Source organism: Carcharhinus amblyrhynchos, chromosome 2, assembly GCF_965287045.1.
Source record: "Carcharhinus amblyrhynchos chromosome 2, sCarAmb.v2.hapA, whole genome shotgun sequence".
NCBI lineage: Eukaryota > Metazoa > Chordata > Chondrichthyes > Carcharhiniformes > Carcharhinidae > Carcharhinus > Carcharhinus amblyrhynchos.
The window spans coordinates 118,955,262-118,983,061 of NC_137325.1; the positions used below are offsets into that span (position 1 = coordinate 118,955,262).

At 41.3% G+C, this 27,800-nt stretch overlaps 1 protein-coding gene across 10 annotated transcripts in view; it reads left to right on the forward strand.

Annotated features, from left to right (window-relative positions):
• The window catches only part of svila (supervillin a), a 236,612-nt gene that overhangs the window by 21,403 nt on the left and 187,409 nt on the right, over positions 1–27,800 (forward strand). For 4 of the 10 annotated variants that reach the window (XM_080211827.1, XM_080211867.1, XM_080211884.1 and 1 more), the window contains exon 1: positions 26,309–26,528. The exons of 1 other annotated variant lie outside the window; for it this stretch is intronic. In XM_080211827.1, coding sequence (XP_080067953.1) covers positions 26,471–26,528 — 58 coding nt within the window. In that variant the 5' untranslated portion in view covers positions 26,309–26,470. Of the gene's footprint in view, positions 1–26,308; positions 26,529–27,800 lie in introns of those variants that run through there. 5 more of the 10 variants (XM_080211857.1, XM_080211876.1, XM_080211893.1 and 2 more) reach the window with 2 other exon arrangements.

Genomic DNA, 27,800 nt, shown 5'->3' on the forward strand with positions numbered 1-27,800 from the left:
CTTTTAAGGCTGCCAACTTGTCCTTTCCTGTATCAGTTTGCTTAAGAACTTCCATACTATCATCCTCATTCTCTTGGGTGAAGACAAATGTGAAGTATTCATTCAACACTCTACTGATGTCCTTTGGCTCTACCCACAGACTGGCCCCTTGGTTCCTAATAAGCCCTACTCTTTCTCTGGTTATCCTCTTCCCATTGATATATTTATAGAATAGTTTGGGATTTTCCCTGTTATTACCAGCCGGAGTTTTCTCGTATCCCCTCTTTGCATTCCAAATTGCTTTCTTAAGCTCCACTCTGCACTTTCTATACCTCACCAACACCTTTACTGATTTGCTCCCCTTGTACTTTTTAAAAGCCTTTATTTTCCTTCTCATTGTATCCTGAATATGTCTGGTCATCTATGGTTCTCTGGTCTTGTTATTCCTACCTGTCATCCTAGAAAGGAACATGCTGGGGTTACTCCCTTCCCATTTCTTTTTTGAATGCGCACGCACGCACACACACACACACACACACACACACACACACACACACCCCCCCCCCCCCCCCCCCCCCCCCCCCCCCCCCCACCTCTTCTGTACATTTTCTCATTAGTAGCTGTCCCCAGTGTGCCTTGGCCAGATCCAGTCACATTTCATTAAAATTCATTCTCCCCCAATCCAACTTTTTTTTGCAGTTTGTCTATTTCCTTGTCCATGCCAAGCTTAATTGTACCATATTGTGATTGCTATCGCCAAAATGCTCCCCCACCACCACTTCAACCACTGTCCGGCACAGCTCCTTCCCTTGTTGGACCCTCCACATGTTGATTTAAAAAGTTCTCCTGTACAATTTCAAGAAATCTACTCCATCTAAGTCCTTAACACTTTATATCCTAGTTAATGTTGGGAAAGTTGAAATCACCTAACATAACCCTGTTACTGTTCTTGCATGCCTCCACAAACTGAGCACATATTCGCTCCTCAATATCTCTGACTATCTGGGGGTCTATAATGAACACCTAACTGTGTGGCTGCCCCTATTTTATTCCTAAGCTCTACCCACAAATTTTCATTTGATGCCCCCTCCAAGATATCATCTCTCCTTACTGCACTAGCTGACTCCTTAACTGATAGTGCAATGCCTCCTCCTCTTTCACCCCCTCCCCTGACTTGTCTGAAGATTCCATATCCTGGACTGCTGAGTTGCCAGTCATGTCCTCCCTTTGATCATGTCTCTGTAATGGCTACTATATCCACCCTTCCATTGCCCTCAACTCGTCTGTTTTATCTGCAATACTCCTGGTTTTAAAGTGAGGTCATCTGGCCTGGCCTTACTGCCTTGAAATTTAATACAGCTGCATTCCCTCTGACTTGTTTGTTTTAACGTATAATTCTGTGCTCTTATTTTGCTAATAGTCTGTGTCCCCCCCACCCTGCCAAGTTAGTTTAAACTCCTCCCAACAGCACTAGCATAACAAACTGCAAGGATGTTAGTCCCATTCTGGTTCAGATGTAGACCATCCCACTTGTACAGGTCCCACCTTCCCCAGAAATGGTCCCAGTGATCCAGGAATCAAAACCCCCCCCCGTGCACCAACTCTTAAGCCACACATTCATCTGCACTATCCTTCTATTTCTGCGTTCGCTAGCATGTGGCACTGGGAGTAATCCTGAGATTACAACCTTGAGAGGTCTTGCTTTTCAGTCTACTGCCTGACTCCCTGAATTCTTGATGCAAGACCTCATCCTCCTTTCTATGTCATTAGTACCAACATGTAGCATGACGTCCCCTTCAGAATGCCCTGCGGCCATTCAGTGAACTGAGGAACAATATCAGACTGGGTTCTTAGCCAAGGATGAAGGTATCCACCATTGTTTTGTTGAAGAGTGCAGGCTATCTGCAAGTGCTGTAATGACAGAGTTAATGAGGAATAGAAAATCTCTCCCCAGACCTGTAGAGGTCAACTGCAGAAGCTATCATAGTTTCTAACTCATGTCCAATTTCAATTCCTTCATTTTGGGAAGAAGGAATTCAAGCATTGGGCCAGCAATGATATTTCACAGTGACCGTTTCTCTTAGCCTATCATTCACTCCACTATGCCAAAACTCTCCCTCCTTTCTGAGATTCTCCCCCGCATCCTCTCTTTTCACCTGCAGGACAGTCCTCCAGCATTTGTTCAAATTATTTTCTCTGGATTCAAGCTAAATTTGCATTATTCCTCCTGGGAGATGCTAGTGACTCTTCTTCTGTAGTGGCTATTTGTTAATATAACTTGAGCATTTGCATTGGTAGGTTAGTTCATTGATGAATCACAGTTACCTGGATTCTGTAATCAGCAGAGAAGTGGTGATACACGCTGCTGACCTCAAAGAAAGCGGCCCACAAAGATATGGTCATTGTTGTGGTGAGAAAGCCTCCCTTAGTTTGGGTCTGGAAATCTTCCACAATAATAATGTCATCAATGTGATTGGCTGCTAACACTGTGAAGCATTCTTACAGACCACAAACCGGGAAGTAAAACTCACTGATTGAAATGAATAATCTGTGCATAGATATGTGATTAATGTAGAAGCTGAAATATCATACCAGGGCCAAATTTGCAGCACTTGGTACACAATTTAAAAAGCCCAGTTATACCTTGTTTGACAAGGTGCAGCTTTTTTCAAATCAGCCTGGTGATTTCTGTGTGAATGCTGCCTGGGGCTCTTTAGAAGTATACCAAATGAAGAAACGTAGAATTACTGACAGCTCCTGGAACTCCACATTTAACTGCTCATATGCAGTCCCAAGAAGCTGCTATCAGTTTCATCAGAGAAATAATATCGCTGTATGGTGACCCCTTCACTATTGTCACTAATGCAAAGTCCAGGCCATAGTTTTACTTTGGCGTGGCATGTAGACCAGGTCAGGTATAGTGGTACGTTTTCCTGTCTGAAACATATTAGCAACAAACCATTTGGATTTTCTGGCAATCTGACAGTGTTGCAATCCCTATAGTCACTACTAACTTAAAAAAAAATCCAATGACTCTGGAAAAATTCATATGACAAGATTTCAGGTTTAAGACTTTTACTATGATAAATTAAAAGCAAGAGTGATTAACAATTTTTTTTGAGAGAGAACTTGTACTTTAACAGGTACAGGTAAGATCCCTCCTGTGGCTTTTAACATGATTGACCATGCCATTCCATTAACATATTTTACTCCGTTCCTTAAGTGAGCATTTCATTCTTCCAGAACCCTGTTATTCCTCCCGATGGTGTGCTTCCTTTCCCTTACCCAGCTGGATCATTTCTAATTCCAGAACTGACTTTCACTTGTAAGCGTTAGGATGGAGATTTCATGCCTCCAGCTGAATCTAGGTGAATCTTTCACCCTCTTTTAAATCCTCATAAACATAGTGTCTTCGATCTGGGCATGAGATTCCACCCCTGTTCTACATGGTGAACAGTAGGGTCATGGTTTCTCTGCTTCAGGTGCAAGACTATGATTCCTCAATTTTTCTGTTTTTTTTTCTCTCTTGGAATCTTGCAGACTGACTTGGGTCTGAGTTCCACTGACATCTTAAGAAACCCTACAACTATTATCCGACAATAGCTTGTTATGAGTTCTTCCCCTCTCAAAGCCCATCTTTGTGGCAACATGAATCACTTGGGCCTTGTATCCAGATAGTCTAGTAACTAATTAGCACTTCTGTCAGCACAAATGCTCTTGCCATTGTCCACAGATTGAACATCTTGCATCTCTTCAGGTAGTCTCTTGACTTAGAGCCCCTCTTGTTCCCCTAGCAACCAGGTGTCTTGTTGTCAGAAATCAGCATGGATTGCACAGACCCTCCATTCCTTCATTTTATCTTAAATTAAAGATATAATCCTGCAGGTGCAGCAGGTGGTCAGGAAGGCAAATGGGACGCTGGCCTTCATAGCGAGGGGGATTGAATATAAAAGTAGGGAGGTCTTGCTGCGGCTGTATAGGGCATTGGTGAGGCCGCAGCTGGAGTACTGTGTGCAGTTTTGGTCGCCGTACTTACTCAAGGATATTTTGGCCTTGGAGGGAGTGCAGAGGAGGTTTACTAGGCTGATACCGGAGTTGAGGGGGTTGAGCTATGAGGAGAGGCTGAATAAACTAGGCTTGTACTCGTTAGAGTTTAGAAGAATGAGGGGAGATCTCATTGAGACGTATAAGATGATGAATGGGATGGATAGGATAGAGGTGGAGAGACTCTTCCCGCTCAGAAAGGTCAGTAGGACTAGGGGGCACAGCCTCAAGATAAAGGAGGGGCGGTTTAGAACGGAGTTGAGGAGGAACTTCTTCACTCAAAGGGTGGTGAATCTCTGGAATTCTCTGCCCGTTGAGGTGGTGGAGGCTGCCTCGCTAAATATTTTTAAGACGCGGGTTGATGGGTTTTTGATAAGCGAGGGGATTAAGGGTTATGGGGAGAGGGCGGGAATGTGGAACTGAGCCACGACAGATCAGCCATGATCTTATTGAATGGCGGGGCAGGCTCGAAGGGCTAGATGACCTACTCCTGCTCCTATTTCTTATGTTCTTAAAACATAACAATCTTACAATCTTCATACTATACCAGCAGCTTTAGCATTCTAAGAATTACACTGAAATGTTTATTATGTGCGCAATAAATATTCCATGCCCCCCCAAGTCTTCAGATGGCAAATTGCTCAAGTATTATCTACAAAATATCTATTGATGGGAATAAAACGTTACATATTTTGCTCACGGCCTATAAAAATGATGTGGAGATGCCGAGGTTGGATTGGGGTGGGCGCAGTAAGAAGTCGCACAACGTTCTTTAACCTGGTGTTGTGAGACTTAATTTGATTTATTATTGTCACATATATTAACATAAATGAAAAGTATTGTTTCTTGTGCACTATACAGACAAAACATTCCATTCATAGAGAAGGAAATGAGAGAGTACAAAATATAGTATTACAGTCATAGTCAGGGTGTAGAGAAATATCAACTTAATGCAAGGTAAGTCCATTTAGAAGTCTGACAGCAGCAGGCAAGGAGCTGTTCTTGAGTCGGTTGGTATGTGACCTCAGACTTTTGTATCTTTTTCCCGAAGGAGGAAGGTAGAAGAGAGAATGTCTGGGGTGCGTGGGCTCCTAAATTATGCTGGCCGCTTTGCCGAGGCAGCGGGAAGTGTAGACAGAGTCAATGGATGGGAGGCTGGTTTGGGCTACATTCACAACCTTTTGTAGTTCCTTGTGGTCTTGGGCAGAGCAGGAGCCATACCAAGCTGTGATATAACCAGAATGAATGCTTTCTATGGTGCATCTGTAAAAGTTGGTGAAATGCCAAATTTCCTTTGTCTTCTGAGAAAGTAGAGGTGTTGGTGGGCTTCCTTAACTATAGTGTCGGCATGGGGGGACCAGGACATGTTGGTGATATGGACACCTAAAACCGTAAAGCTCTCACCCCTTTCTTACTATAAAAATGAAACATGAGTAATGCAGGTGATAGGTTCTGATTTCTGCCATTGAAGATGGGGGAGAAAAGAGAATGGGATGGCATGGAAGCATTGTCTCAGTGGTTTTCTGCCTGTTATTACAAATACAGCTTTAAAAATTATTACCAACGAAGAAATGTTGTCTTTTTCTCCCATTTCTCTGTCGCCAATGGGAGGCAGTGGCCTAATGGTATTATCACTAGACTATTAATCCAGAAAATAAAATCAAGTGACTGTGGATGTTGGAATCTGAAACCAAAAGAGAAAATGCTGGAAAATCTCAGCAGGTCTGGCAGCATCTGTAAGGAGAGAGAAGAGCTGATGTTTTGAGTCCCTTTGTCAAAGCTAAAAGGCATAGCAAGTGGGGGATATTTATACTGCAGGGTGAAGGAGTAAAGATGAGTCATAGCCACAGAAGCCATGGAAACCAGCTAATAGATGTCCCTCCCAGAACAAGGATCGAGTTCCCTTTGTTCTTATATTTCACCCCGCCAGCCTCTGCATGCAAAGCGTAATCCTCTGCCATTTTTGCCAACTCCAGCTTGATACCACCACGAAAGACATCTTCCCTTCACTCCCTCTGTCAGCATTCTACAGAGACCATTCCCTCCGAAATAACCTAGTCCACTCCTCCACTATACCCAACACCTTTTCTGTCACTCATGGCCCCTTCTCATGCAATCGCAAAAGGTGTAACACCTGTCCCTTTACCTCTCCTATGCTTACCATCCAGGACCCAAAACTTTCATTCCAGGTTAAGCAGCATTTCACTTGTACCTCTTCCAATTTGCTGTATTACATTCACTGCTCCCAGTGTGATCTCCTCTATATCGGAGAAACCAAGCGTAGATTGTGCACAGACCGAAGGTGCTCAGCAAGCAGTCAGGACTCTAACCTTCCGGTTGCTTGCCATTTTAACACACAATCCTGTTCCCATGCCCACATGTCTGTCCTTGGCCTGCTGCAATGTTCCAGTGAAGCTCAATGATAACGAAGGAGGTGAAGGAAAGTGTTAAATTAAAAGCGGAGGAATTTAGAGTAGCTAAGAGCAGTGGGCGAGAAGAGGATTGGGAAAGGTTTAAATGTCAACAAAGATTGACAAAGAAGTTGATAAAGGAGGGTAGGAGAAGCTATGAAGCTGGGCTAGCGCTTAATATAAAAAAGGATAGCAAGAGTTTTTATAAATATATAAAAAGGAAGAGGCTGGCTAGGGTGAACGTTGGTCCTTTAGAGGATGAGAAAGGGGAGCTAGTGGTAGGGGATGGGGATATGGCTAAGGTATTGAATAACTTTTTTGTTTCTGTCTTCACGGAGGAGGACGTGAATAATTTGCCGGGTGTTAGCGATGGAAAGGTGGTAGGACTGGAGGGTCTTAATGACATTACTGTTACTAGAGAGGTGGTGCTCGACAGACTGGAGGGGCTGATTGTGGACAAGTCCCCAGGACCGGATGGAATGCATCCGAGGGTTCTGAAAGAAATGGCGGAGGTTATAGTGGATGCCTTGGTGGTTATTTTCCAGACGTCGCTGGATTCCGGGGAAGTGCCGGAAGATTGGAAAACGGCTAATGTTACGCCGTTGTTTAAGAAGAGTGCCAGGCAAAAGGCGGGGAATTATAGGCCGGTTAGTTTAACGTCTCTGGTAGGTAAAATGTTGGAATCCGTCATTAAGGAGGAAATTGCGAGGCATCTTGAAGGGAATTGCTTGATAGGGCAGACGCAACACGGTTTCATTAAAGGGAAGTCGTGTCTGACAAATTTACTGGAGTTCTATGAGGATGTGTCTAGGGCAGTGGATAGAGGAGAGCCGGTGGATGTGGTCTTTCTGGATTTTCAGAAGGCGTTTGACAAGGTACCTCACAAGAGGTTATTGCAGAAGGTCAGGGGACATGGAGTTGGGGGTAGGGTGTTAGCGTGGATAGAGGATTGGTTGTCAAATAGGAGGCAGAGAGTGGGGGTCAATGGGTGCTATTCGGATTGGCGGTTGGTGACTAGTGGGGTGCCCCAGGGGTCGGTGCTGGGGCCTCAGCTATTTACCATTTATATAGATGATCTGGAGGAGGGAACCGAGTGCAGGGTGTCGAAATTTGCTGATGACACCAAGATTGGGGGAAAGGCAAATTGTGCGGAGGGTGTGGAGAGTCTGCAGAAGGATCTAGATAGGCTGGGCGAATGGGCCAGGAAATGGCAAATGGAATTTAATGTTGGCAAGTGTGAGGTGGTCCACTTTGGTAGGAAGAATGGTAGGAAGGACTATTACTTACGGGGCGAAAAACTGCAGCAGGCGACGGTGCAGAGGGACCTCGGGGTCCTTGTGCATGAGTCGCAAAAACCCAGCTTGCAGGTGCAGCAGGTGGTCAGGAAGGCGAATGGGATGCTGGCCTTCATAGCGAGGGGGATTGAATATAAAAGTAGGGAGGTCTTGCTGCAGCTGTATAGGGCATTGGTGAGGCCGCAGCTGGAGTACTGTGTGCAGTTTTGGGCGCCGCACCTGCGCAAGGATATTTTGGCCCTGGAGGGAGTGCAGAGGAGGTTTACTAGGCTGATACCGGAGTTGAGGGGATTGAGCTATGAGGAGAGGCTGAATAAACTAGGCTTGTACTCGTTAGAGTTTAGAAGAATGAGGGGAGATCTCATTGAGACGTATAAGATGATGAATGGGATGGATAGGATAGAGGTGGAGAGACTCTTCCATGGCCTACTCCTGCTCCTATTTCTTATGTTCTTATGTTCAATGCAAACTGGAGGAACAGCATCTCATCTTCCGGTCTCAACATCGAGTTCAGCAACTTCAGATGACTTGCTCTATCCCACCTCAACCTCTGTTTTCATTCTATTTTATTTACTTTTTTACTGTTCTCTATCTTCTATTTCCTTATTGTCTTTCTTCACTTTGCTTCTCCTTTTCTAAATCTTACGTCTGTCCCATCCCGCTCAGAAAGGATAGTAGGACTAGGGGGCACAGCCTCAAGATAAAGAGGGGACGGTTTAGAACGGAGTTGAGGAGGAACTTCTTCACTCAAAGGGTGGTGAATCTCTGGAATTCTCTGCCTGTTGAAGTGGTGGAGGCTACCTCGCTAAATATTTTTAAGACGCGGGTTGATGGGTTTTTGATAACCCTTAATCCCCTCTCTTATGAGGAGAGGGCGGGAATGTGGAGCTGAGCCACAACAGATCAGCCATGATCTTATTGAATGGCGGGGCAGGCTCGAAGGGCTGGATGGCCTACTCCTGCTCCTATTTCTTATGTTCTTATTCCACCTCCCCCACCCAAACACCTTCATTTTAGCTTCTCTGCCGTTTGGCCATTCACATCTTTTATTGTCTCTGTGGACAGCTATTAACTGGTTGCCCTGGTTTCTGTGGCTATGACTCATCTTTCATTCCCTCGCCCTACAGTATAAATGTCTCCCACTTTCCTATGCCTTTTAGCTTTGGCAAAGTGTCATCTGGGCTCGGAACATCAGCTCTTTTCTCTCCTTACAGATGCTGCCAGACCTGCTGAAATTTTCCAGCATTTTCTCTTTTGGTGCAAATCCAGAAATTCAGCTAATGTTATGGAGAATCCATGTTCGAATCCCACCACAGCAGATGGTGGAGTTTGAATTCAGTTTTTTGAAAAAATCTGGAATTAAGAATCTACTGATGACCATGGAACCATTGTCGGAAAAGCTCTTCTGGTTCAATAATATCCTTTAAGGAAGGAAACCTACCATCCTTACCTTGTCTGGCCTACATGTGACTCCAGAGTAACGGTAATGTGGTTGACTCTCAACTAACTGCCTTCTGAGCAAGGACAACTAGGGATGGGCAATAAATGCTGGCCAGCCAGTGACACCCTTGTCCTATAAATGAATTTAAAAAATTAATTAAAAGAAAATTTGTGTTCTTTTTTACTAAGAGAATAAAGTGTGTGAATGGCCAAATGGCAGAGAAGCTGTAAGCTGTGACAGATGAAGATGTTAGGGGAGGGGGGAAAAGACGGGACAGAGCTGAAATTTAGAAAAGGGGGAGAAAAGGTAAGGGAAGGGGCATAAAATAGGGGGAAAAGAGTTGGGGGGGGAAGAAAAATGAAGAAAGAATAAAGAAATAAAAGGTAGAGAACAGTAAAACATTAAATAAAGTAGGATAAAAACAAAGGGGTCGGAGGTGTGGTAGAGCAAATCATCTGAAGTTGTTGAATTTGAAAATGCCTTTTTCTGCCATTTCACCATTCCACTTGAAAGAGCTTTCTCTTAGTTTGTATTTCTGTCTCTTGATACGTTCATTTTGTGAGATACTGTTAATGCCTTTGTCTGAAAATATTAGTGTTTCCTGATTGTAATGAAAAGGCCTTCACTTCCAAATGTTGACAATAAGACCTTTAGAAAGGAAAAGGGACTGAGGTGGCCTGGGTGCGATGAGTATAATTATATAGATACTTCAGAATATAGCTAAATCTGCAAATTTCCTCAAATGTAAGTTTTTACACTACTACTATTTATCTGTTGGGCCGGGGGAGGGGATCTTGGGTTTTAAGTATTTTATCTATAAAGTCACAAAACGTGGCTTGTTTTTTTGTGTTAACATTTAGGACCAAAGTCAACTTTAAATATTCACTCCTGAGAGTCATATCAAGTCTGTAATCTTAATGCTATTATGGTGAGGACAAATAAGTATCATTTTTAGAAAACGGCATTAATGTTAAAAGAACAACAATCACAGTTGCTGTGCTGTGATTTTGTGAAGCCAAAAGCTTGATATTACAAACATTCCAAGCCCACACTTGCTGCTGCGAGTTGTTTCTGATTTTCTTTTCATTTGGATCTTTTTTTTCTGCAACTTTCAACTCAAATAAAAAAAAGTAGTGTAATTCGCTGGAAGAGCAAACTGATATGGATACGATAAGAACAAGTGGGCATTTAGGCCATTAATGAACTCTGGCACCAACAGCATATCTCCCTAAACAATGAGATTTAAGGATTTATAAAGAAACAAAGGAATGACAGACTGAGAGGATGAATTAAGAGTCAAATCCATTACAGAGAGAGAAATCAGAAGAGGAAAAGAAAGATGAGATTAATCCAAAATTAAAAAAAAGGAAACAGAAAAAAAATGTCAAAACAATAAATCTAACATTTCCAAAATCTCCCTAGGACAAGACTTGCATGGTTTTAGTTGTTCTATTCTGGGCCAGAGAGGTTGATTGGCACGGCATTAACAATTATAACATTGTTTAAAAAGTATTTGTGCTCTTGATTGTTGGACTTAATTTTAATAGCACATTTAATGGATGATTAATTTGCTCTTGGAAATAATGGGAAGGCTCAGGGTAAGATGAGAAGCAAATGGTAGGCCAATGGTAAATTGATCTGCAAGTTCTGGAGGTTCAAATACAAGTTGTATTTCTTAATTCCCTGAGTTTGCTGGCTAATACACACTTTATGTTAATACATTGTTAGTTGCCTACCAAGATCTGACTGATGATTTGTTCCTAACACTTGCTTGTTCCCCAAGAGCCAATTGGAAGGTGAATGTAATTGAGGTTCCAAGTTCAGCAAACTGCTCAGACTCTAACATTCTGCCACATGTATTCCTTCATTCCACTGCATCCCCACCCAAAGGCTGATTTTTGTACAGGATGTTTTAACTTTTAAAACAAATGTGAGACATTGAGAAACCAAAGGAAATGAACACTGAACTAAAAGCAAAATACCGTGGATGCTGGAAATCTGAAATAAAAACATAAAATGCCGGAAGAACTCAGCAGATCTGGCAGCATCTATGGAGAGAGGAACAGGGCTGATGTTTGGAGTCCATATGAGAACAGTCTTACGGACTCGAAACGTTATCACTTCTTTCTCTCTCCGTGGATGCTGTCAGGGAGGTTTTCCAGCATTCTCTGTTAAGAAATTGAGCACTCTTTTCTACTTTTTTGCTCCGTGTCCCTTATACCTTTACCACTCTGAGAACATGGAGGTGATGTCCATGAGGTTGCCATTGACTCTTGATGATATGAATGTGACTAATTGAAAACTGTCTTCACAATGAATAGCTGTGTGAGCTGTTTTTTTCCCCACCTCCACAAAAGCCTTTGCTTGTTAACAGCTTATTCAGTAACCTATCCTTTTCAGCCCTTGTACTTAAATGAAGATGCTTTTGAGTTAGAAACTGTGGCAATATCTGTTAGGGTGACTAGTTGTTTCCTTGTGTTTGCAGTAAACGTGTTATTTCAAATTGTATTGTTGGGTTCTTATTATTTTGCCAGGTGCCAATGTCTCAATGTTTCTCAGTACTGAAGTATTTGTTTTAATTCTCTGGCTTGTGGTCATGGAGGGCAGGGTGCGATGGGGTGGAGGGTGTTTTGAGGTAGCTTCTGCGAAGTGCTTTGGGACATTTGACTCCACGTTAAAGGTCCTATACGAATTCAGTTTGTACTTAGTTTTTACATTTGATGCTGAGTACTGTTCGTGTGTATAACCAGCCCCCTCCACCCCCGTGCGTGTGTGTACGTACACACACATCCCCCCCGCCCCCCCCCCCCCCCCCCCCCCCACACAGAGGAATAGATGGTTTGTTTATGTTCCTTATCTCCAAATGCAGATAAAATCTGAATGATTACCAAGTAGACAGTCACCTTACCTTGTCCCTTTGTTTTTTTTTTAAAGATTATTTATAGAAGTTTATTGCCCCATTTAACAAAGAAACTGTTCTGGTAAAAATGTCCATAACCAGTTATTCCAATAGCAACTTCAGCTGGCACCAGCTTTGGCAAGCTGTTATCTGCAACTTTACACAACCCCAGGTTCTGAATGTTGTTTCCTTAAAGCCGCACACCAACCAAGAAGTTCTTACACAAGTTGGTGGAGGAGTAGGCCTCTTTTAGTGACCATGCATACATGGCTGTACAAAAGAATTAAAGGTCCAGGTGCTCCAAATAAAAGGAAGGGATGCAGTTTGTGAGGGTCAGTTGATCTATCTCCCAGTTTTCCCTTAACACTGCCCCTGGCTGACCTGAAGCCAGTGGTTTGGAGTGATAGAAATTGAAATTGTCATGTGGGGAATAGTGCATTCAATATTGCATCTTACCTCATTGGTAGCTTCATGAGTCTGCTTTAAGTAACTGGCCCTAATCTGTCTACAGTAGTCCAAGTAATAGAAGTATTTAATAATTTCTACCAATTTTAGTCAGCTATTTCACATTTTGACACTCAACAAAACCTGTGTGTTACATGGATGCTTTAGTTTCAAATCAGACCTTTTAAGCATGGGTGGTTGCTTCTAGACAGCAGAATTTTTACAACTGTTGACTAGGGCTATTTGCGTGACTCCTTGTCTGTCATAAGGTGGATCATCTGGTGGAAGTGTGCTGTTAGCAAGCTGAGGTAAACAGTGTGTGGCCTTCAAGCCAACCAGTCAATTTGCACATTGCCTTATTAGGGTAGACAGCAGAGTGGTGGCTGGGGACATGCTATGCAGGACTGTAGCCACTTGAACAAGAGCCAACAACTGTACTGTACAGACTCCTGAGATATGGGCCAGTGATATGTTTCTTTGGGAACATGATTAAATCTTCTTGCAGTTGCCCATCTTTTCATCGAAGTGCTTTTAAAACAGTGTTTGGGGGGGGGGAATGTGGGAACAACATGTCCTCTGTGTACACGTGATTGTGTCTTAAGCATTTACTCTGCTCCAGTTTTACCTGTAACCTGCAGTTCCATTGTCGTATTTGATAAAGCAGGTTTGACTGTTTCACGGCGTTCTGAGATTTATTAGGATTTTCTGAGTAAAACATTGCTCAAAGCTTTTGGGAATGTTGACAAATAATTCAAAATAATCAATAAACGTGAAATATTGATACTAATCTGCTCCATATATAAAACAGTTCCATCTATCAGGATTGTGGCTAAGATTTACAGTGGGAAGATTCTTGAAATATTGACATAAATTTTGAAGTGCATAACTTTATCTTGTTAAATTAATTAGGTATTAATTGAATAATATTTATATGTATAAAATTCTCCAGGTGCTCCAGTTTCCTCCACACAGTCTGATAGATGTGCTGGTTAGGTGCATTGACCCAAAGAGGCGCCGGAGTGTGGTGACTAGAGGAATTTCACAGTAACTTAATTGCAGTGTTAATGTAAGCCTTACTTGTAACTAATAAATAAACTTTAGAACTTTAGAAAAATATAGCCTAGCCCAAAGTAAAAACATCATAATCTTTGTTGCTGTCGTCTTACGCAGCATTTATTTATTGTAGATTTAAGTACACTGAAACATAAACTTTAAAACACTGGTCTTGTGCTCCCATCTGAGAGTGAAAAGTGGGCTAATGTTTCAAAACTGGGATATTTCCTTGGAAGTTGCTCTAATTGATGTTGATCCTTTCCCACCCTTCAAAACAAAATCCACCAGTCTTGGTTTTCAATTCTGCGTGACCTGCTTATAAAGCTCTGCATTTTAACTTTATTTAAGCCATTGTTACTGGGTCTCTGCAAAGAAGGTTTCAGGGTGCATCAGTGGCGCATCATTCATTCTAACATATAAACAGCATAATTGCCATGGTGTTTGCTTCTAGCATCGACGTGATGCTGCAACAAAAGTAAACTTGTTATGGATTTTTTTTTAAAGCAAAAATTTATTGAACCCTGACAGCCCCATGAAGAACCTTCAAGCCTCACAAATTATTTCCGTGTTCAAAAAGTGAATTTAAAAATTAGCTGCAGAACTCTGACGTGCAGCGGAGGCCACAAACTGAGGCCTTTATTGTGTCTAACCCATGGTGCTGGCTAAAATGGTGTGAATCTGCTGTGTGTAATCTTTACCACCTTCTTATCGTAGCTGACCAAATTGTGTGTAGACCAATGCCTTTAGTAGAACTACAACCAAAGGAACAGCTGGATGGGTTGCAGGTCTTAAATTTTGAGTAGTTGATGATTGTACAGTTGAGGGGAACTTTGAAAACTATTCTTCCTGTTTGTGTACGACATTGCTATGCAGGACCTTACTTTAAAAGAAAATCTCTATGTGGTTAACATTGGCATGGAGTACAAATGGTCCAATTTTGGTTGCCCTGAGTAGTCAGAGTGTGTGTGTGTGTGTGTGTGTGTGTGTGTGTGTGTGTGTGGGGGGGTATGTAAATGTTTGGACAATCTTCTTTGACCATCGCATCTATTTGTAGGAATTAGAAGGGTGGTGCTATATGTCCAAATCATGATGGCATGTGACTTAAGTGGAACTTGGCAGTGATAGTGTTTTCACATTACTCCTCTTATCCTTCGCAGTGGAAGGGGGGAGGGGTTGCTATCCAAATGCCTTAATAAGCTGCAGCCACAGTGGATTGGTTAACACCCAGCGTCCCTTATAATCGATGGCAGAATTAAATTAATGTCATGAAAGGTGAAATTGATGCCAAGGAGCCCACTAAATCTTTGTGGATGGCTTTTCTTTTTAATTCATTCAAAGAACAAAAGAAAATTACAGTACAGGAACAGGCCCATCGTGGGACATGGGCATCACTGGCTGACCAGCATTTATTGTCCATCCCTAGTTGCCTTTGAGAAGGTGCTGGTGAGCTGCCTTTTTGAATTGCTGCAGACCATGTCCTGTGGGTTGACCCACAATGCCATTAGAGAGGGAATTCCAGGACTTTGCCCCAGCGACTGCGAAGGAATAGCAATATATTTCCAAGTCAGTATGGTGAGTGGCTTGGAGGGGAACTTGCAGTTGGTGGTGTTCCTATTTATCTACTGCCTTTGTCCTTCTAGATGGAAGTGATCATGGGTTTGAAAAGTGCTGTCTAATGATCTTTGGTGAATTTCTGCAGTGCGACTTGTAGATAGTACACAATGCTGCTGCTGAGCATTGGTGGTGGAGGGATTGAATGTTTGTAGATGTGGTGCCAATCAAGTGGGCTGCTTTGTCCTGGATGGTGTCAAGCTTCTTGAGTGTTGTTGGAGCTGCACCCATCCAGGCAAGTGGGGAGCATTCCATCAGACTCCTGACTTGTGCCTTGTAGATGGTTCATAGGCTTTGGGGAGCCAGGAGGTGAGTTACTCGCCGCAGTATTCCTAGCCGCTCTCCTGCTCTTGTAGTCACTGTGTTTATGCGGTGAGTCCATTTGTGCTTCTGGTCAATAGTAACCCAAAAGATGTTGAGAGTGGGGGATTCAGTGATGGTTAAACCATTGAATGTTACGGGGTGGTGGTTAGAGTGTCTCTTATTGGTGATGGTCATTGTCTGGCACTTGTGTGGTGAGAATGTTATTTGTCACTTGTCAGCCCAAGCCTGGATATTGTCCAGAACTTGTTGGATTTGAACATGGACTGCTTCAGTATCTAAGGAGTTGCGAATGGTGCTGAACATTGTCAATCATCAGCAAGCATCCCCATTTCTGATCTTATGATAGAGGGAAGGTCGTTGATGAAGCAGCTGAAGATTATTGGACCTAGGACACTACCCTGAGGGACTCCTGCAGAGATGTCCTGGAGCTGAGATGACTGACCTTCCACAACCATCATCCTATGTACCAGGTACCACTCCAACCAGTGGAGAATTTGCCCCTGATACCCATTGGCTCCAGTTTCGCTAGGACTCCTTGATGCCATGCTTGGTCGAATGCAGCCTTGATGTTAAGGGCTGTCACTCTCACCTCACCTCTGGAATTCAGCTCTTTTACCCATGTTTGAACAAGGCTGTAATGAGGTCAGGAGTTGAGTGATCTTGGTGAAACCCAAACTAGACGTCATTGAACAGATTATTGCTGAGCAGGTGCTGCTTTATAGCACTGCTGATGTCCCCTTCCATTATTTTACTGATGATCGAGAGTAGATGGATTGATTGGGCGATAATTGGCTGGGTTGGATTTGACCTGCTTGTTGTGTATTGGATATACCTGGGCAATTTTCCACATTGTTGGGTAGCTGCCAGTACTGTAACTGTACAGGAGTGGCTTGGCTGGAGGAGCAGCAAGTTCTGGAGCACAAGTCTTCAGTACTATTGCTGGAATGTTATCAGGGCCCATTGCCTTTGCAGTATCCTGTGCCTCCAACCGTTTCTTGATATCACGTAGAGTGAATCGAATTGGCTGGAGACTAGCATCTGAGATGCTGGACAACTGGAGGAGGCCGAGGTGGATCATCCACTCACTACTTCTGGCTGAAGATTGCTGCAAATACTTCAGCCTTATTTTTTGCACTGATGTGTTGGGCTCCTCCATCATTTGAGGATGGGGATATTTGTGGAGCCCCCTCCTTCAGTGAGTTTTTTCTCAGACAGAACGAGCATCGTCATTTCACTGCTGACCCCAAAATCTGGCCCCCTTTTTTTGGTAAAGCAGATTCTGCCGCCTTCAGATTGGATGGTCTTCTGGAGAGAAAGGTAAAAGTGCAAATTAATAAACCAGCACATAAAGGTTGATGTTCAAAAATTGCTTGCTGTTCTCTTTATGAAAATTGTTTCTACTGTAAATGTACAGGTGGCACTACTCCTATTCACATAATTAATTGCTATTTAATCTGTTTGAGTATTTATAGCCTAGGCCACAGTCTAGTCATGTTACGGTGGGTATATTGCTAATTATCTGTCATTAGTTATGAACTATCACAGTCTCTTGGAACTTGTATATGTTTGCAAGTTGGTGAGAAATTTCCCATAAATTTATCTGAATCAACAGGAAGTTTCCTCCTCCATCTTTCTTCCTTTCCTGGAGGTATGTCCACTTTGTAATCTATCAGTCTTCCAAAACTAGCCCACATGAGGGCATGTTAGATCACCAGAAGGTTAAATACAGTGGTGGGTTTTTTGTATGTCTACTGAGTTTGCTGCAAGTTATTGAGGTATGTAGATATTTAGGAAAGAGCTCACCTAGGAGAGTGCAAATAAAAAGCAGAAATTGTAACAAAAAAAGCCAAGGAAACTATAACGCCTCAAAATGATATCGAAAGCCAAAGGGGCAGGAATGGAAATTAGGTTTGTCGGCGAGACACTGGAAACCCAGGCGTGATGAAAGATGAGAACATGTTGATGATAGTTAAATCAAATCATTTATTTCTGTCCGATTGATAGCCCATTTATGCCGATACTATTTGAGCTCACGACATCTGGATAAACAGCCTCACATTGCCTTTAATGAAAGCTGAGTTCTTCAATGAGATGCAGTGCATTTGGCTAGAGGAACTTCATTAAGCAATGAACTGAGTAACCATTTTGTGCAAGGCTGCAATGCAAACATACAGTGACATTGAATATTCCATTAGTTTTGCAGTAGAATTATGGTGTACTTTTTTATTCGTTTATGGGCCAGTATTTATTCCCCATCCCTAATTGCACTTGAGGGAGCAGTTAAGAGTCCACCACTTTGCTGTGGGTCACACGTAGGCCAGACCAGTAAGGGTGGTAGATTTGCTTCCCTAAGGGATATCAGTGAAACTTGTGGGTTTTTACAGCAATCAACAGTGATTTCATGGTGACCATCAGACTTTTAATTCCAGATTCTTATTGAATTCAAATTTCGCCACCTGCTATGGTGGGATTAAAACGCGAGTGGCCAGAGCATTACCCTGAATCTCTGGATTGGTAAAGTAAATGGTGAAGCCTTCAGATGATCATGGGCTGCTGTCCCGTCTTGAGGGGGAGAGCTGACTGGTGGGTGATTTAACCTGAAGATCACCACACCTCAAGTGAAGGGCAAGGTTGAGAAGGCGGGGCCTTCATGGATATCTGCAGCAGGAATTGAACCCGTGATGTTGATGTCACTCTGTATCATAAGCCAACTGACCGGTTCACTAACTCAGTGACAATAACACTATACCACTGCCTTGCTGCCGTTTAGGAAGCACCTCAGTTTTTCTTGTGTACCCTCCTTTTAAGTCATCATGACATCCCAAGCTAAAATTAAGATTTAGTTAGTCTTGCAACATGATCATCTCTTTTCGGCTTTCTGATCATCTGTTAAAATCCACAGTAGTCAAATGTTGAGTGGAAACTCAAGCTTTAGTGTCAATTAATCGCATGTTGCAAAGTGATGTGTTAATGTCCCAATATTTCAGCTCTCCTAATAAGTTTATTTTTCAGCACGGCTGCTCCTTGAAATGATTCAGTAAGATGTTGTTCATTAACGTCTGCACAGTTGCTTTGAAAAATCAGGGATGTAGCTTTGATCCTCAGCCACAGTCTTTCCTGGTGTTTGGCAGAGATTCATCTAGTCCAACAATCAGGAAAAAGTTAGCAATGTTACAGTTTGAATTCAGCTATTTTTTGAGACGGAACTTTCCTCCTGCAGAAATGTTACTTCAGTTGCAGTCGGATACAGCGACTGGACCTGAAGCAGTTAAATCAGCAGGACCACTAGTAGAAATGTAACATGGGTCTATTTAATTATTTTAAGGGGATTTCCTCTTTCTTACGACTTTCTCTTAGATTTGGATTTCGCTTCAACAATAGGCTAGCGTAGGAGAATGGCGTGCAAAAGTTCACTTTGCATCACTTTTGCATCACCTGAACTTTACAACCAATTTTACAGTACATTTGCACTTCCCTGCAGTGCAAATGTAGTGTAAAATTGGCCGTAAAGATCAGGTATCCAACCAAAAGCATATGCACCCACGCTAATAGTGTTACCAATGCTGACTTTTTTTAAAATAGGCCATGAAACTGAAAGGACGCTTTATCCATTTAAAGTATGGTGTACCTGTTCAAATGTGTCTTGACATCCACTTTTGAGTATGAAGGTGTTGACCTGAGGCATTACTTCTCAGTTTTTTTCAAAGTTCATCATAGTTGGTTGCAATATTGACCAAGGTTTAAATCAGTCCCATTTGATAGAATTGAAGTTTATTGTCATCTTCGTCAGACATCAACTTGTTCAGTCTTGGTCCAATGTCAATACCATTGAATGTTGCACATCATTTGACACTGAACTGAACTGGCACACACAGGACACAAAATGTATAACATGGGGAAAATGAAACATTGACAGTTCTTGTGTTAAATTTGCTACTAAAAATTTCTTGGCGGTAGGTGCTCCATCCTCTGGCACTGAAATCCCTTGCCAAGCGTTGTAGTTTTGTTTTTAAATACATGAAGCTTGATTGCAGTGACATAATGTCCAATGTTAGCAGAATTTAGGGCAATAAAGTCCAAGAATCCTTGCTAGTTCTAATATTATTGTACCCTATATCCCATCACATAACATAATGTAGATCTAAACCACACAGATCAGATGGCCCCATGATTAATACCTTGAACATTAACTAATCCAGAGATTGTCCTCCTTGGATTAACATCTCCAACTCTGTTGCTACATGTAGTTCAGGAAAGCAGACAGTGGGAGGAGCAATATAGATGTAACATTGAGAAGAGAACTTCTTTGGCCGTGATATTAGTGATTGAGATACAATGACCTGTCTCTGTACGCTAGCTGGATTTGCTTCTGCAGGGGGAGAAAATTGCATTATAACTGCAGTTAATTAGATTCATGTTGAAGTAAATATTCAAAACATGCACAGAAAATGGGAGAAATCAATGTTCAAACACCAGTGCAGACAGTGCAGTTTGTAGATACAAGATATCATTCTTTTCAACTTCATAAATACCTATAATCTTTACATCGTATGTTTGTTTATGAAGAACTTGCATTTACATACTACCTTTCATGACCTTAGGATATCCAAAGTGTTTTACAACTATCAAAGTATAGTCAATGTTGTAAAGTAGGAAACACAGCAGCATAATTAGCTCGATCAAGCAGCAATGTGATAATGACCAGATAATTTTTTTGTGATGTTGAAGAGATAAATATTGGTCACAGCCTTGTGGGATAATTCCCCTGCTCCCCTTCAAAATAATGTCATGGAATTTTTTTTAATGTCCACCTGAGGATCAGATGGGGCATTGGTTTAACATCTCACCCTAAAGATGGCACCTTTGGCAATACAGCAGCCCCCTGGTATTGCACCCATGTGCTAGACTTTTTGCTCAAATTTCTGTGGTGTAATTTAAAACTAGAATATTCTGATTCAGGCAAGAGCATTATCAACTGATCATGGTTGAATCTATTTCTATATATTGATTTTTTTTCAGAAATAACTGATCAATTTCTTATTTAAACAATTTTAGAGTTCTGTTTGGATGCCTAAATTGGTTGACAAGTTTGATATGGATATCAGTGAATCAGGTGTAGACAATGTCAGCGCAGTCCCTCTAGTCAGACTGTTGAAATACTTGTGCATAACACATAAGCAAAAAGTGAAGAGGGCACTAAATTAAGTCATATAAATTGTTGTGAGCTTCTGAAATTTGGCATTCTTGCATTTGTCCTGATGAGTGCAAGATGAAAAGCTTCAGCAATATCTCTCTCTCTTTGGCAATATTCACATTTTGTACTAATAATAACTTATCAATTCTTCCTTGAGCCATACCCTTTCTAATTACCAGGGTGAATTGAAATCCATCCATTAGCTTTTGAGGTATATTGCTTACAGATTTAACAGTGGCAAAAGCATTACCTCCGAAGATTTATTACAGGAATGGTTCCTCCCTCTCTCATTGTAATTGTTTCCTCCTTTCTCTGAAAAATTTGTAGTAACAGAGTTAAGGATGTTATTAAAAGCAGTTCAGTTGCAATGTATCATAATTTGAGACTTGTTTTTATAGCAAAATTCAATGTTTTAAGATAAAAGCAAAATACTGTGGATGCTGGAATCTGAAACAAAAACAGAAAGTGCTGGAAAATCTCAGCATTTGTGGAGACAGAGCAGAACCAACGTCTCGAGTCTGGATGATCTTTTGTCAGAGCAAGTGCTCTGACAAAGGGTCATCCAGACTCTAAACATTGGCCCTATTCTCTCTTCACAGATGCTGTCAGACCTGCTGAGATTTTCCAGCATTTTCTGTTCAATGTTTTAATTTTATTAAGAAGTGGATGTTTTGCAAGCACCAAAAGGTTCATCTTCAGTGTCCCATTCAGTGGTTTGGCTTCAACTTTTGAATTCTCAGGTTTTCAAGAGAAATGACAAGAGCTAATTCAATTACAGAAACAATCTTGTTATTGAACTGCTCAGTCATTTCATTTGTTACACTGCAAGTTTTAGGTAAATCTTAATGCTGCATTCTTAAGCATGCTTCAGTAGACAGATGCCTAAGTAGTTCTCTCCATTATCTGAATTGCATATGTATGCCAAACCAGTTTTCTTGTTACTCTTTACTCAGCAAAATGTGAGTATCAGGCTTGTACTCATGAAAGAAGCCTATGTTGTCCATCTTGCAGTCAATTCTTTTGGAGTTTGGTTCACAAACCTAGACAAATGTGTGGGTTGTTGCACTTGTAAAGTGTGCCTGTGGACTTGTGAAGAAAATGGACATTTTTGCTTTCAAAAAGCAGTAAGGAATAAGAACAATTTATCTTGTCAAGATGGACTCCAAGGGGTTTATGAGATTTTTTTTGTGGTTTCTGTACAGGTGGGGATATGTTTTAGGAAGTCATTAAGATGTAAATTACTTTTCCCAGGTGCTGATGACCACCCCTCTTCATTTCAGTGAAAATGACTCAGAGTAACAGTTGCTGATAGACATGCCTGCCTCATGAGTTTGAAGCACAAAAAAGGATACTCAGAGGCTACTCATAACTGGAATGTTGATGGAGATACTAAACATTTCCCAATGTGTCACAATTGACCAGTCCATCAAACTATTTCTGTAGACATTGGAAACAACAATATGGTGGTCACAAGACAGGAACTGGCTTGTGTTAGGAAATACGTTATTATTTCCCAAGGATAGCTCAGAGGAATTAGTATGGGACAGAGACCATAGAGGAAAATGATTTTGTCCAGAAAGAAAGAACCCTGCCTAGAATATTCATCACAAGCAGAGAAGTAGGGTTATTTCTTACACTTGCAGATTGTAACTTCACTGCAGGGACTTAACTATATCTTCATCTGGAGAAAAGCCAGAAACCTGTTGTTACATGGAGTGAGCTACTGAGAGTTAGTTGGCAAAAACATTCAACCTCCATTTGTCTTCAGTGAAGCAAGAGAGAATACTCGAACCTACAACATTACCACTGCCTCAAATATTAATAATAAAAATGACCCTTTTTGATTCTGTAAGGTGGTTGAGGGGTGTTTAAAAGACTGGAAGACTGTATCCAGTGAGGTCCCACTGGAGTCAGTATTGGGGCCCTTGCTGTTTGTGGTTTAAATTCATGATTTAGATTTGAATGTAGGAGGATTGTTCAGTAAGTTTGCAGATGATACAAAAATTGGTAGGGTGGAGGAGAGCCTAAGATTACTGGAGGATATAGATGGGCTGATTAGTGGCAAATGGAATTCAATCCAGATAAGTATGAGGTGATGCACTTGGGCAGGACAAACAAGGCAAGGGAATACATAATGAATGGCAGGATCCTGGGAAGCACCGATAATCAGAGGGACATTGATATGCATGTACACTGGTCCCATTAAGGCAGGTGGATAAGAAGGCATAACCCATACTTGTCTTTACTAACTGAGGCATGGGAGCAGGAAAGCTTTGCTGGAACTATATTGGAACTATTAGGCCACAACTAGTACAGTTCTGGAATCCACACTAAAGAGGGATGTGATAGATTTGGAAAAGGTGCAGAGGAGATTTTGCAGAATGTTGCCTGGTCCAGAAAGGATTAGTTATGAAGAGAGATTGGATAGACTGGGGTTGTTTTCCCTGGAACAGAGGAGACTGAGGGGGGACATGATTAAGATGTATAAAATTATGGGGGTTATAGACTTTTCCCCTTGGTGAAGGGATCAATGATTGCAGGTGCAGCAGATGATCAAGAAGGCAAATGGAATGTTGGCCTTTATCGCGAGAGAGATGAAGTATAAAAGCAGGGAGGTCTTGCTGCAATTGTACAAGGTACTGGTGAGGCCGCAGCTGGAGTACCGTGTGCAATTTTGGTCCCCTTATTTAAGAAAGGATATATTAGCTTTGGAGGGGGTGCAGAGAAGGTTCACCAGGTTGATTCCAGAGATGAGGGGGTTAGCTTATGAGGAGAGATTGAGTGGACTGGGCCTGTACTCATTGAAGTTTAGAAGGCTGAGGGGAGATCTTATGGAGACATATAATGAAGGGGCTTGACAGGGTAGAAGCAGAGAGATTATTTCCACTTAGAATGGGAACAAGAACTAGAGGGCACAGCCTCACAGTAAAGGGGAGTCAATTTAGAACAGTTGAGGAGGAACTTCTGCAGAGGGTAGTGAATCTTTGGAATTCTCTGCCCATTGAAACAGTGGAGGCTACCTTGTTAGATGTGTTTAAGTCACAGGTAGATTGATCGATAAGGGAATTAAGAGTTATGAGGAGCAGATGGATAAGTGGAACTGAACCACTATCAGATCAGCCATGATCTTATTGAATGGTGGGGCAGGCTCAAGGGGCTAGATGGCCTACTCCTGCTCCTATTTCTCATGTTCTTACTAGAGGTGCAGATTTAAGGTAAGGAGTAGGAAATTTAGAGGTGATGAGGGAAAACATTTTTTCAACCAGAGGGAACTTCCTACCTTGAAGGGTGATGGAGGCAGAGATCCTCGTAACATCTAAGAAGTATTTAGATGTACACTTGTGATGCAAAGGCATATGACCCAAGTGTTGGAAAATGGGATTAAAATAATTGGGTGGTTTGTCTTTGATTGCTGCAGATGTAATGGGGCAAAATGCCCTTTCTGTATTATAGAGCAGTATGACTAAGTGCATGTTACATCTCTTGTAATTATCAATTTGTGTCTGTATCTTATGTGAATGAATGAGTGGATCCTGTTGTATTTACATTTTTGAGTGTTGAGAAAATAAATATTTATTTCTTTAACTTAAACCTATGAGAGAGCCTGTCTTGTGTCTGTCATAATACTCAAGGTGTTGAAAACATTGCTCCTCTAAAAATACATCTTGTTTTAGTCAATTGAGAGTGGGCATATTATCCTGCATCTCTCCTAATCCATAACAGGGTATTGAAAACCTTTGATCTTAGTAGTAAAGGCTATGCACTTGGTAGAAAGGTGCAACGCCCGTCTTCAATGCAGTCATGCCAAGCATGTTTTTAATAGTACAACAAGCTGGTTCCTGCTACAGCAGGTGCAAAATTGTACAGTTTTGAATGAGATGTTAAACCGAGATTCTGGAGGTGGTCTATTTTGAAGAACAGGAGGGAACTTCTCTATAGTATTTATCCTGTGACTAACATCTAAAAACATTGCTCTTTGTGGAGCCTTGTTATGCACAAATTGACCACTGTGTCACCTACATTACAAAATAACTACATTACATTTCAAAAGTATCGACCTGGCTGCAAACCTCTTTGGGGTATCCTGAGGTTGTGAAAGGAGCTCTGTAAATGCAAGACATTTTCTTTTTACAAGAGCTTTAAGAATGACACATTTATACGACATGAAATTTTATATGGATGTTTCTGATTCCCTATGAACTCATTCAATCCACCAGTTAGCCTTATGACACATGGGAGGGTTTTGACAAAACTTCCAATGAGTCCTACTTAGAATCCTGGTTATTTTACCAGATGATGCAAAGGTAGAGAATGAAAGATAATTTTATCTTTTATTTGAAACAATGTTGGCAAATCTTAGCAGGTTAGGCAGGCACTTGAGCCCTTGGTTTGTAACTAGGTCATATATATGACTCAGTGTAATACTCTAGCCCTGAAAGAGAAGGTTGTGGGATTAAGTCCCATTCCATGTACATGAGCACAAAATTGAGGCTGATGCGCCTCAAGGTGCGAAAGGTGGCTTCTTAAATAGAAATAAATCTCGCTCTGTAGGAATAAGACCAGAGCAGCTTTTCCTGGTAGCTTGGCTGATACTAATCTATTTTTAAAAAAATGATTAAAAACCAATGAAGTGCATATTTTTGGAAGTGTGAAGTGCTTTCTAGACATCCTGTGGGTGTGTAGAGGTCTATAAATGTTTCTTTCTAGATGAAGTGACACTTCCCTGTCTATGCTTGAGTTGGCTTTGGATTTAAGCCAAAGAGGCCCCATTATTTAGTTTCATTTAGGAAGACTCTCACAACATTGACCTTCTATCTAAACATTGTTAAGATTATTTATCACATCAACTGTCCCAATTTCAAAATTGAGGCTGCAGATATTATCAGAATTATATTTGCAAACTACAGCTACAAGCTTTACTGATTATCAACTAAAAATTTGAATTCATTTTGAAGGATGTTAGACGCTGTGAGGTTTTGATTTATTTTTGCCTAATATATGGGATATGTCAGGCATCTTAAAAATGAGAGCGGGGTGACTTTGATATGCAGATATGATTTCAAGAATTAAACTGACGTAATAGGCTTGTCAGTTTGAAGTGCTTGGGGAATTATAGCCTCCACTTCAGCTCCCTTTCTGTCTAGAGTTAAAAATATTTTGGTACTTTCTTAAACGGCAGATCTGTTACTTTCTGTAAGTCTGCCACAAAAGAAGCTCACGTGTTCATCATAAATCGTAGTGATTTCAATGTTTTGGCTTGGCTTTAGCCATCTGAAGTATTTAGCATAATGTTACGATTAGTCTGGACCAATCCTCTGGTTGCTTTTGAGCTGATATTGCACTGTAGTTGTGCATTCCTTGCAGATTTTGATTACTTAGAGCCAAGAAGATTTTCTTGTCCGTTAAGAGGCAATCGGTTTCTTTGTATTTGGGAGCTTCAAGTTGCAGCAGTGTCTCATTCTTCTTCTGCTGCAGCGCAGCAACATATGTTGTAACTTGCCCACAGATTTGCAGTAGTTTATTATAATCTCTTGATCTCTATCATCCAATCTGTTTTAGCAATTCATTGTACCCTAATTTCTGTTTGTAATCTGATTAGTGTCGCGAGCTGCTGCAAACGGCAGCCTATTCCCTCAGTCTGTCGCTGGCTTGACAGCTTCAGTTCTGTGCTGTTCGATGAAAACCCCCCACACATTACTGTGTAGACAGGCCTAGCTTTGTGTCTGGTATAAAATTAGCCACTACTTGTCACTTGAAACCTTGGATCCTGCAAACATGTTCAGAAATCCATGGATTGCTGGTTATGCACGAACAGTAACATACTGTAGTCAAGGTAAGTACTAAAAATGTATTGTAAAGCAAACATCGTTAAAGTGTCCTTGTTTGTATTCTCTCTTTCATTTCTCTCGCCTTCCCCCTCCCTCTCCCTCAAGGGCACTAGGAAACAATAGACATATACATTAATTTAGCAGTCTAGGCGTACATTTTATCAGCAAAGAGCTTACCTTGTATCTAATTCTCTTCCAAATGTTTAATTCTGAATTTTTTGATCCATTTGTCTTATTAAAGGATTGCTATGTTGCGCTCTGCTTTTGTGGAAATAGGGGGAGGGGAATTAGTGTATCTTTTGTGTACAGTGTATGAACAAGAGTTGAATAGGATTTAAGATTACTCGCGCCACTTGAATTCTGCACAAGGCCAGTTTATTCAAAAGAAAGGGATATCTGTTATTCTGCTAAAATGGTGCAATTAATTCAGCAGTAAAATGTGTAAAGTGCTATAAAGAAAGCAGCTGTATGGAAGTACAATTAACATTTTCTGAAACCCACCTAAGTCAATTAGTGCATTTATCTATATGTGTGTTTGTGTATGAACATGTATGTATCTGTGTGTTATTGAATGTAAATATAACTGCATGTATATTTGCACATATTTCGACTCTACAAAATAGATTTTGGCATATTTGCAATGCCAAAACCCTTTCTCTCTAAGATCTTAAACAAAGTTTGCTTTTGATTAATTTTGCCCACGCTGCACTGCGTTTTGTTATTTGGCCTGGTTGCATGTAGAATTTTGTAGGAATGAACGGGCAATCAAGGTTACATTGGGAATTAGAAATAAGGCATAACATGAGATGTAAATTAGGAAGTGGAGGGGGAGTTATTTTGTGCTATAGATGTATACCGGGTGAATTTAGTGTTCTATTTTGTTGAAATTATGTTATCACAGATCTAAAAAGTTGTATAGAAATTAGTTATTTTGCCCAGGTTTCTGGCTACTCTGAACCAGAATTAGTAAAGCCAACAAACGAACCATGCTTGTCGTCTGTTAGACTTGCCCATAGCTATTTAATCTCCCTGAGGAATTGCACTGGAAGTTCTGTAAAAGAAGGAGAGAGATACCTGGAACCTGTAGTGAATGGAGCAAGAAACTTTTTCAACCAATTCAACTGACAGATTGAGAAATGAACAGGATAATATGTGAACCACGTAGCATAATTTAGAATAGTGCATTCAATGTCAAATCAGGTGCAAGGAGCTAGATGAGAGAGAAAGAAATACTGGATTGCAAGAGGAGAAAAGAGACAAAGGAAAAACAAAGCCAG